Source organism: Odocoileus virginianus, chromosome 16 (assembly GCF_023699985.2).
Source record: "Odocoileus virginianus isolate 20LAN1187 ecotype Illinois chromosome 16, Ovbor_1.2, whole genome shotgun sequence".
NCBI lineage: Eukaryota > Metazoa > Chordata > Mammalia > Artiodactyla > Cervidae > Odocoileus > Odocoileus virginianus.
In genome coordinates this window covers 30110357-30121924 of record NC_069689.1, presented here as the reverse complement: position 1 = coordinate 30121924, position 11568 = coordinate 30110357, and the positions used below count along the sequence as shown (strand labels likewise).

Below are 11568 nucleotides of genomic sequence, written 5' to 3'. Positions count from 1 at the left end.
AAGTCGTGAAGGCCGCGTAACTGCCATCTTGGACGCGGGCGGAAGTGGGGTAAATCGATCCCAGAGGCCACTGCGGGGAATACCACGATCTGGCTAACGGTACGGACGCGGTCACAACAGGGAGGCCAGACATGAAGAAAAGCTGCTTCCTTAAAGCAGCTTGCCAGCCTCACCATGCATGATTCTAAAGGCGCCGGATAAGGGAGCCGGCGCTTTTATTTCATCTTGGCCCTTTGGCACTTGTGCACCACGTGACCCAGGGGTTCCTTTGGCTCCTCCGGCTGGATGGAAGAGCTTTCTAATTTCAGTTTCTTTTCATTGTTTATTGCGGATATCTGGAGGCTTTAAATGTTCCCTGAATGTAACAGGTGGGTTCAGCAGCCGCCCGTGCCCTCTCCTGCCACTAAAAGTTTCACAAGTCGCCTTTTTCTCGCCTCCAGGGCGGACGGAACGCCTGCGACCAGCTTAGCCATGCCTCCGCGGCAGGGGCCGTCGCGGTGCATTGTGGGGGCCGTAGTTTCGCCGCTAATGGTTGCACACAGCGTGAGTGATGAGGTGGGTGATTGAATCTAGTGAACTCCGTTTGTGACCGACCCGTACGCAGAGGCGGTGCCCTCGGGGACTTCTCTTCCTTTCTCTTGTCTCTGGCTCGGCTGTCTTCACCGCCCCCTCTCATTCCCCTATATGAAGAGTTTGGCGGCCAGGGCCCGCCTTTACCTTGGCTACGGGTGGGCCTGAGGTAGGCTCCCGGCTCCTCGCGCCTTATGCAGCCTATCTCCCATGTGTTCCTGCCCCTTTTCAAGAAGAGTGGTGTTCCGCGTGAGTCAGCTGGCGGGTCTTTGTGCTTTTTCCCTCAGGTTCGCTGACTGGAATGAAAGAGGCGGCAGAGGATTCCTGCTCTGTCTCCTAGTCCTGGAACTTGCGAGATAGGTTGGATATCCCCATACCCTTGTTTAATGGAGAGAATTCAACCGAGCTTCGTTGCTGCTAGCCCCCAAAGCATTTGTGAGAAGCTGAAAATCGCCTTGTAGAAAGTTGCCCTTCGATTCTCCGCCCCCAGCCACCAGCCTGCAGAAGTTGGAGCTTTTTGAACATCTTTTTCACAATCTAGTGCTGACTTAATTGCATAATGACTTTCTATTTCACTGGTATTCGAAGCTTACCTAAGCTTTGGAAGAGCAACTCATATCTTGGGCTAAGTTCAAGTAACTTTTACCTCTCTCTCTTTCTCAAAGACTGTTACGGCATCAGGAATCAAGAGAAGTGGTTTTCTGTTAAAACGATGTCTGCACAAAATACCAAAGCATTGAACCTGCTGATTGCCAAGGCCAGATGTGTCAGAAAACTAGATGAGGGTAGTAATAAGCAAGTTTCTGCTGATTCTTCTCACATGTTTGCAGCTGGAGCGGCTAAGAAGAGATCACAGATGAATCCTTCTAGTAAAGCTCCTGTCTTGCCACCTGTGAAGAATATTATTCAGCTCCCGACAAAACCTTTGAATTCAGAGGAGTGGGATAAACTTAAGGAAGAGTTCAAAGAAAAGGCTAACTTTGAAAATTGGATTATTTTGCAGATGGTTAAAAGCCATAGCTCTCTAGATGTGGCCAAATCTGTGCTGGCCTGGGTAGCTACAAAAAACAATGGTATTGTAGGTTATGATTTACTGGTCAAGTATTTGTATCTCTGTGTTTTTCATAAGCAGACATCAGAAATTATTGATGTCTATGAAATCATGAAAGCCAGATACAAGCGTTTAGAATCTGGAGCCTACACTCTTCTCATGCGGGGGTTAATGTATACAGACAGATGGAGAGAGGCCTTGCTGCTGTTAGAGGACCTCAAAAAAGTCATGATTCCTTCAAAAAAGAACTATGATGACTGTATTCAGGGAGCCCTGTTTCATCAAGATGTAAATGTAGCTTGGAATTTGTATCAGGAGTTGTTAAGTCATGATATTGTTCCTATGCTGGAAACTTTAAAAGCCTTCTTTGATTTTGGAAAAGACATGAAAGATGATCAATATTCAAACAAACTGCACAACATTCTTTTGTATCTAAGAAATAATCAACTTTATCCTGGGGAGTCATTTGCACACAGTATAAAAACATGGTTTGAGAGGTAATTTTGATTTCTGTTTATATGTGTATTTTTATTTTAATACTGATACCTAAAAGTAGCTTCTTTTTTTTTTAATTAGTTGCTGAGGATTGTTCTATTCAGATTATACTTTTTTCTCTTAGTAAGATTGTTTCCCCTTTAAGACAGTTTTCTTTCTCTTTGAAAAACCTGTTGTGATAATCTCTGTTCATCACATAAAAGGGAGATTATAGAACACTTGCTGTTTTTATGCATTTTTTCCTTTTAGAAGGTTCATTTGTTTTCTGAATTGTCTAGTATAGGAGTATTTATAAATAGCACTTGTGGCTGGAGTTCATAACAAGAAAACTGGAGCTGTCTTTGGGTCAAATTACTATTTTCAGAAGTTCTTCTGAAACCTAGTTGTGATTGTTATAATGTATATAATGCACATATATATTCTGTTTACTGTCTGCATTTCACCAAGTTGAGTAGTTAGAGCAGAGGGAGGGATCCTGCTTAAACCTCATATGCGTTAAAAAAGAAAATCATCATCCGTCCTGGTTTTGATCATACCATATTTGACTACTCTCTCCAAAACTCTCTTCTTTGCTTTCCTTCATGTTATCAGCTTGATGATGGTCTTTTGTTCTTTATTACTTTACTGCTAATTTACTTCAGGCGTTTTCCTACAGGTTCTTTCCTTTCATCTCTGTTTTTCTCTTGCTTTTCTACTATATGTTATTTTTACAGAGCTTTGCGGTAGCAATCATGCCTAATTATCTTTCTTACCACATTTATTGAATATCTGCAGAGGAACTAGATAGTGACAGTCTTTGAAGGCCAAGGATTTTGGATTTTATTCTGTTATCAAGAATGCTGGTCTTGGAGTAGTTTTTAAAAGATGATGCCAAAGTAGTGAGAAAAGAAGATTGGAGAGGGGTTAAGATTTGAAACAGGGAAATCTGTTTGGAGGCAGTTGTAGATTTGAGGAAGGGATGATGAGATCTTGGATTAAGAACTGAGAAAGGAGAGAAGGCCGTAGAATTGATAGGAATCATGAGGCTTTCCTGGTAGCTCAGTGGTAAGGAATCCGCCTGCTAGTGCTGGAAACACGGTTTGGATCCCTGATCTGGGGAGATCCCACTTGCTGCAGAGTGACTCAGCCCTTGCACCACAACTAACTAGAGCCTATGCGCCGCAACTACTGATGCTGCGCACTCTAGAGCCCATGCTCCACAACAAGAGACGCCACCACAGCGAGACGTCCTTGCCCACTGCAACTAGCGAGTATCCTGTGCTCGCTGCAACTGGAGAAAAGCCCCATGCAGCATCGAAGACCCTTCACAGCCTCCCCCCCCCCCCCCCCCCCCCGCAAAAAGAATTGATGGTAGTATATGAAAGAGGAAAGAAGAAAGGATAAGTTGATTGAGCAAATAAATGAATAAGTAGTTTTGAATGTCTCCAGTTTTAGACTCAGCACTGTGGGTGTTTTGTAATGTAAGATCTATTATAATGGCATTCATGACCTAATTGGGACTGCAATAGTAGACAGTTATCTAAGAGTGGTATATAAAATTTGATAGTGTAAGAGAGAGAATGACTCTGGGTCACGAACGATCTCTGGCAGCTTTATGGAGAAGGTTAGAGTTGAGTTTTTTCTTTTAATTTGGCTGTGCTGGGTCTTAGTTGCAGCGTGTGGGAACTAGTTCCCTGACCAGGGATAGAACCTGGGCCTCCTGCATTGGGAGTGCAGTCTTAGCCACTTGACCACCAAGGAAGTCCCTAGAGTTGAGTTTTGTGTAGAAGTTACAGCTTCTTTCTGGGTAGGTCCTGTGAAGATAAATTTAGACTTAAAGATGAGGGTCAGATGATGAGAAGAAGCAAAGAGGAGATCCAGAGTAGTGTACCATCACTGTCTAAGCATCCACTCTTCTAATTGAACTGTTCTAAGAAAATATCCCAAACCTTTCAGAGCTCTTTCCTACAGTTAATATCTGTTCAGTAGGGATTTGACTCTTTGGTGATTTGGTTTTGCAATTTTTTTTGTAGTGTTCCTGGAGAACAATGGAAAGGACAATTCATCACAATCCAGCAAAGGTAAAGACCAATGTTTTATTTTTAATCTGTTCAGTTCAGGTTAATAGGTTGTGTTGCTACTGGTTAAAAAGAATTTAAGAACATCTTAATAATAGGATAGATTAAGTTACTTGGATTGCCAAAAAGGTCATATTTCACATTTGGAGAATTTGCAGTATCCAAAATAGTTTTCTTGGTAGGTGCTGTGAGCCTGATGTGATTCCTCTGATGTGTTTTCCCTATGTTTTTGGGCCCCATTGTGTTTTAAGAACGACCTTAAAAACTTTATCTGGAGGTCAGCAGTCTACTCTTTTGGGTTTTTCTGGGACACTAATTTGTTATATTGTCTGGGTTACAAAAAATGAGATGTGTATGATAATCGCAAAGGTTATGGCGTTCTTTTTCTAAATTACCTTCCAATTTTCTCATGTCCTAGAATATTCATTTTAGAAAAAGTTCTTTCTCGGGACATTCTTTAACATATTCAATTGTAATTACAGTGGTCAATGTTTGGGCTGTGGAAAAACTGTAGAGTCTATTCACCTGAGTTCAGAAGAGTATGAATTTCTCAAGGAAAAAATAATGAGGGATGTGATAGATGGAGGTGACCAATACAAAAAGACGACACCTCAGGTGAGTCTGGGACAGGTCTTAACTTCATTCTTGGATTGCTTGTCTGGAGCAGAGGTTGACAGTTTTTTTCTTTAAAAGACTAGATAGTAAATGTTTTAGATTTTGTGGGCCGTAATGTCTCTGATGCAACTTTTCTACTCTGCTGTTGTAGTGAAAACAGCCATAGACAATACATAAATGAATACAGTAGAACTGTATTCATGAAAATAAGTCATGGGCTGGATTTTTTCGGCTGGCCATAGTTGCCAAACCTTAGGAGAGATTGCTTTAGACTTTCATAGAATAATTGGGTTAGACTATCATCCATCTGTTGAGCTCAATTCTATTTCATCTGGGCACAAGTGCTCTTAAGCCAAAAAGATAGATGGTTACTCTTTGTGTAAGTGCTTTCAAAAGATGTTTTTAATAAAATTCCATGAAAACATAGGTTTCTCATAAGTTTTCTAGTCAAGAGAGTAAGATAACTTGACAAAATTATTTCCAAGTCTTCTTCATATTGAATTTGTTTATTCTTGAAGTCATTCTTAATAGATGTATTTTGCTAATCTTCAGTATTTTATGCTGGTTTACTAAGATTAAGTTGAAGTAAAATGCTTTTATCTTGGAGGGAGGCTGCCTGTCATCTTACTGAATGCTCTTTCTCCAAATACCAAATAACAAGGAGAAGTGTAAAGTGTTCTGCCTTCTCACTTTGACTAAAAATTGTCAGAAAATGCTAATATGAAGACCTTTGATCCTCAGAATAAAGTCAAAATTGGGTCCTTGAAAACATTATGTTCATTTTATGGAATATCTTTTAGCTGACTTTATTGATAAAATTATAGTTAACATTTATTAAATGATGCTTAGAACTTTATATTCATTATCTTATATCTTATTTCATCTTTACACTACCCTGTAAGATGTTGGTTTATTTCTGTATTACAGATAGAGTGATTGAGACTTTGCAAGGTTAAATCTGCCCCAGAATGCTCCACTAATAAAATCTAGGTCAGAGTAACCCCCACATTTTTGCTTTACACTCTGCTGCCTCTCATTGAATGAAAATTTAGTTTGTAGTTCTGTATGTACTTGACAGCTGACTGGCTGTAGCAGCTATTAATGCCTTGGGAATTTCTGCCAACTAAACTGATTTAAACAAATTTCTTTCTCTCATCCAACATCTGCTGAACACTTAAGTGTATCTTCTGAAGTAAGTGTTAAGATAGATGCAGGATTGTGTAAATCATGCTGTTTGCTCGTAAAGACTTAACCATTTCTGTTGTGGGTTAGTTGAATATTCTTCCCATCCTCCAATTTTTTATTTGATAAAATTTTCTACCTAAAAAAAAAGTAAAAAAAAACCCACAAAAACCCACAATGGACAGTTACATACTCTTCATCTAGAATAACCAGTTATTATTCCACATATGTTTTCTATGTGTTTTTATGAACTATTTAAAAGTAAGTTGTAGACATATATATCAGTATGTATCTTTTTTTGTTTGTTTGGTTTTTGCTGCACCTCGGTTCCCCAACCAGGGATTGAACTCGAGCCATGGCAGTGAAAGCACAGAGTCCTAACCACTGGACCACCAGGGAACTCCTTGTATCTTCTAAGAATAAGAACATTCTGTGTAACTAAACGCTGTTATCACATTTAAGAACCTTAACATTAATTCAGTGTCATTTTAGTAAAGACCACATATTCAAATTTTCCCAGTTCCCTCAATATGTATTTTAAAACATTTTTCTCTTACCCAGGATTCAGTCAAGATTCACTCACTGCTTTTGGCTGTTCATGTCTCTAAATCCAGAGCAGGCCTCTCTGCCTTTTTTTGTTTTTATGACATTGATTTTTTATAAAGTCTAGGTGGTTTGTCTTGTTCAGGGCTTCTCATACTTTGTATCTCAGAGTCACTTGAGGATCTGTTGAAAATGCAAATTATGATTCACTTGTCCCAAGTGGAATCTGCGATTCTGTCTTCTGAACAAGCTCCCAGGTGATGGCATTCTGGTCTTTGGACCACTTTTGAGTAATAAGACTGTGGACTAATTGTCTGATTGCTTTCTCTCCGTTAATTCAGTTTATAAGCTTTTGGGTATACTACACAGACGATGCTATGTGCTTCTTACTGCATCAGCAGCCACATAATATCAGGTTGCTCTTTATTGCTGATGCTGTTTGAGCACTTGATTAAGGAGGTGACTGCCAGATATCTCCATTGTAAAGGCTCATTTTTTTCCTTTTATAATTTCCCTTTGTAATTTTTGTAATTAAAAGTTAAGCAATCTGTGAAGTAATAGTTTGAAACTATGCAGATATTCTGTAACCCATTAACACTTCACCCAGTGTTTTTTGCAACATGAAAATGAACTCTGCCTTTGGAAGGATGCAAAGTGATGATTTTCTAATTATCTCATTAAAAAAAAGTGAATGGGGTTAGATTCCATCACCATCATTGTTCTTTTTGTTGCTCAAATTTTCCCAAATTTGGCCTGTGGGAACCGCTTGCAGTCCAGCCTCTCTGTCTCTTTGACACTCTTTCATGCACTCCCCCCCAATATTCATGTTAATTTGGGGGCACTTCTATGCTTTCTGGCACAAGATGTCCTAGGCTTTCACCTTGAATAGCTTCTGCCTCAGTCATGGAATCACTAGTTGAATACTTTTGTTTAACACTCTCAATGGCTAAACTCTTAGTTTCACATGTGGAATCTAGTTCCCTGATCAGGGATCAAATCTGGGCCCCCTGCATTGGGAGCTCGGACTTGGCTGGACCAGAAGGGAAGTCCCCCATCATAATTCCTTTTTAACAATATCACTGTAAGTCTAGATTAATAGAAGGAAGAAGATTTGTTAGTTTTCTCTCCTGACAGAGACTTAGACTCTGGAGCAAATCTTGCCCTTGGAGAGTGTTCTACCACAGAAACTTTAGGCTCCAGACCAGTGAGGTTAGTAAAGAATAACCATACATTTGGTTACCAGTAATTCACAAAGCAACTGAATATATTCACAGAAGGATTGGGACATTTTATGACAAGGGAAATTTTCTCCTTTTTTCTTTCCAGATGTTCTCCCCTTTCGCTCCTGCAGCTCCCCAAATCTGTATCGCATTTTTTTTTTTTGTCATCCACCTTTCTTCTTAAGCTATTGATTTAGCATAAGAACATTGCTACCATTTATGGAATGATTACCTTATGTCGAGCACTTTTAGGCCTGTTAAACTCATAGCATGCAACAGTCTTGAAAGGATATCACCCATTTGAAGATGGGGAACCTCAGGATGAGAACCATATCCATGGTTAACAGGCAGTGAAGGAAGACATATGGCTGGATTGGTTGTGGATTTAGCTTTTGTACAATAGTATTGGTGAAGCAGAAGGGACAGACAGAGATCCAGATCATTTCTGGTAGATTGAAGTAGTACCAACTCTTTCTGAGACTAAGTAAGTAAGTAAGTGTTAGTCGCTCAGTCACGCCCGACTCTTTGCTATTGTTGTCATTCAGTCGACAAGTTGTGTGTCTGACTCTTTGTGACCCCGTGGACTGCAGCATGCTAGGCTTCCCTGTCCCTCACCATCCCCCAGAGTCTGCCTAAGTTCATGTCCATTGAGTCAGTGATGCCATCCAGCCATCTTATCCTTTGTTGTCCTCTTCTGCCTTCAGTCTTTCCCAGCATCGGGGTCTTTTCCAGTGAATTGGCTCTTTGCATCAGGTGGCCAAAGTATTGGAGCTTCAGTTTCAGCCCTTCCAGTGAGTATTCAGGGTTTAGGAGACAAGAGGGACAAGTGGACTGGAGGCTCCCTAAGGTTGGAGAGCAAGTATAAAAGGAGTGAGAGTGATCAGTGTCTGTTAGGTATTTGATCTGAGAGACAGAGGGCTCTAGATGACAAAGTCCACGGTATGAGAGTTAAGCAGGTGAAGAAACTGAGAGGCTTTAAAGTGCTGGGTGGTCAACCGCAAAGCTAATTACAGTGTCCATGGGGTCATTTTCAAAGATAATAATTGCAGCCATATTATAGAATGCTTATCAGGTGCCTGGCACTGCACTTTGTTCCTTAGGCTGGCAATGAAGACTGTGAGTCGGAGGCCAAATTCTTGATAAATGTACAGGTTCCGGGAACAGCACAGGTCACAGCAAAGAGGAGCCAGCAAACCATGGCCCACAGACAAAGACTAGCCTACTGCTTGTTTTTGGAGATTAAGTATTATTGGAGCATAGCCACACTCATTCACTTAGGTTCAGGTGTAGATCAGTATATTGCTCTTTGCTTTATTGTGTTTTGTTTTTTTTTTTTTACAAATTGGAAGTTTGTGGCAGCAGTGCATTGAGCAAGTCTATTGGTGCCATTTTCCAACAATATTTGCTTACTTTATGTCTTTGTGACACATTTTGATACGCCATGCAGTATTTCAGACTTTTTCATTTTTATTGTGTTAGGGTGATCCATTGATGTTACTTTTGCAAAAAGATGACTCACTGAAGGCTCAGATGATGGTTAGCATTTTTTAGCAATGAAGTATTTTTAAACTGAGGTATACACATCATTTTTTAAAGATATGCTATTTCACACTGAATAAACTAAAGTATAATGTAAATATAACTTTTCAATACATACTGGGAAACCAGAAAATTTGTATGACTCACTTCATTGTGATATTTGCTTTATTGTGGGGATCTGGGACCAAATCAGACAGGTATGCTGGTCTCTTCTGTGGCTTCCTGTGCCCTGCAGAGTTGGGAAGGTACAAAAGAGACCAGCTCCCAGAACCTATTTACCATCTGGCCTTTTACAGAAAACAATTTACTGACCCCTGGTATAGATGAACCTCATGAACCTCAGTTGAGGTGGAAAAGTAGCAACTTTGAAGGTTTGGCAGGGACTAGGAGAGGGCCTCTCTTTTCCCCTCAATTCTATAGCATGCTTTTTGTTTTTTTAAATGTGGGAACTTGGTTCACCAACCAGGGACTCAAACCCCTGCCCCCTTGGGAGTGCATAGTCTTAACCACTGAACCATCAGGGAAGTCTCTTATAGCATGCTTTGAGAGAATGATTAGATGTCACTTAAGAATAAGTAAGGAGTCATTGATGACCATAAGAAGAGGGATATCAGAACTACACTGGGGGCCATAGCCATCCAGGTTATTGTAACTCAGTGAATACACATTGAGGGTGAACTCTTCTTTTGAGAAGCTTGGATGAAAAGAAGACAGATGGGATAGTGGTGGCTCGAGTTTGATAGAGGTCAAGGAAGGGTTTAGGGAGATGAGAGAGATGTGCATACTCATAGAATGAAGTAAGAGTTCTTAGTAAAGATAAAAGTGTTGAATAAGCAGGGCAAGGAGGAGAGAGAATGGATGAAAAGGTTCAAAAGTAGGAAGGGGTGCTAAAAAGAGCACAGATAGGGAAGTTAGAAATGGAAGAAACTCCTTTGAAACTAGAAAAGAAAGTGAGGATGCATGTGGATACAGGTAAATGTATAATAGGAAGTGAGACGACTGAAGGAAATGACATCTGCTGTGTTAAATGGGGTGCATGGTGAGAGACAGGCATCCATGCAGGACTAAAGAGAGTGAAGAGGCTTGGGGTGGTTCCTGAGAGGAGTGATCCTTGAGAGATGCCAACTCAAGCAGAAGGATGAGGCAAGGGGTGGGTGCTGAGATTTGAATCAGTGAATTTGTAGAGATTACTGTGCATGAATGTGTGGTTTAGTGCTTTTCCAACAGAGCTTGACTCATCTAGAGTGATTTAGTGAAGACAGAATGCACCATTGCTTCAGATTTTGGGTTTTGTTGGTTAGTTGTGGCAACGTAACAGGGAGCAAGGGAAGGTAGTTCTGATAGAATAGTGAACACCATCATCGTGGGACCCAGACTCGATAGAGAAGGAAGGCAGGCCAGAGAGCATTTGTCTGGGAGGGCTCCAGGGCCTCGCAGTCTCACATGGAGTAAAAGAGAAGATACTGTGACAGTAAGGGAATGAAAGCTAGAAGGCTGAAATCAGAGAGCAGGCGAATAAAAATTTGAGGTTAAAATTTCAGAGGACAAGCCATCCTGAGCCCTGTCCTGATCCAGGGCTCTCCAAGAGTGTGGCTTGTACTCCAGGATAAAGTTCAGCTGCAGGGTGTCATTGCCCAAAGGTTCTTCATCTTGTGTTTTTTTTTTTTTTTTGCTTACTATGTGTGTTAGTCTGCGAGAGGTGCCATAACAAAATACAGCAGACGGAGTGGTTTAAACAACAGAAATTTATTTTTGCACAGTTTCAAGATCAAGGTATAGGCAGGTTTGGTTTCTCCTGAAGTTTTTTTTCTCTCCTTGGCTTGTTCTCATAAAGACCTCCTCTGTGCCAGGGCATCCCAGGTGTGTCTTTATGTGGCCGAATTTCTTTTTCACTTGAGAACATCAGTCAGGTTGGATTGGGGCTTATCCTTAAGATCTCATTTCGTCTTAATCTCTTCTTTAAAGGCCATATATTCAAATGCAGTCACCTTAAGAGGTGCTAAGGATTAGGATTTCAATTTGAAAATTCTGAGGAGACCACAGTTCAGTCTGTAAATACCATTCATTGCAAATATGTGTTAAAACTGTATTGCATTCAGCATTTTAAATTATTTTGTACTAGGAGTAAACAGCTGGAACTTCTTTCAATATTACTTTTAAAAGCTTGTTTATAATTTGGAAATGTGAAGTATAAACCATGGAGTAAGTCCTAATCCATGTTGAGTTTGCTTGCTTTAAAAATTTATGGTTTTGGCTGATCTCCATAAGTATCCAAAAGGAGCATTATCAAAATTGT

General features: G+C 40.4%; 1 protein-coding gene across 3 annotated transcripts in view; it reads left to right on the top strand.

Moving 5' to 3' along the window:
* Window positions 1-27: 27 nt before the first annotated feature.
* PRORP (protein only RNase P catalytic subunit) overlaps window positions 28-11568 on the top strand; it is a 125531-nt gene continuing 113990 nt past the window's right edge. Inside the window, exons 1-5 of one of the 3 annotated variants that reach the window (XM_070478033.1) lie at window positions 28-99; window positions 441-555; window positions 858-2118; window positions 4129-4176; window positions 4656-4788. In XM_070478033.1, the coding sequence (XP_070334134.1) occupies window positions 1130-2118; window positions 4129-4176; window positions 4656-4788 (1170 nt within the window). In that variant the 5' untranslated portion in view covers window positions 28-99; window positions 441-555; window positions 858-1129. The other 2 variants (XM_020870551.2, XM_020870552.2) reach the window with 2 other exon arrangements.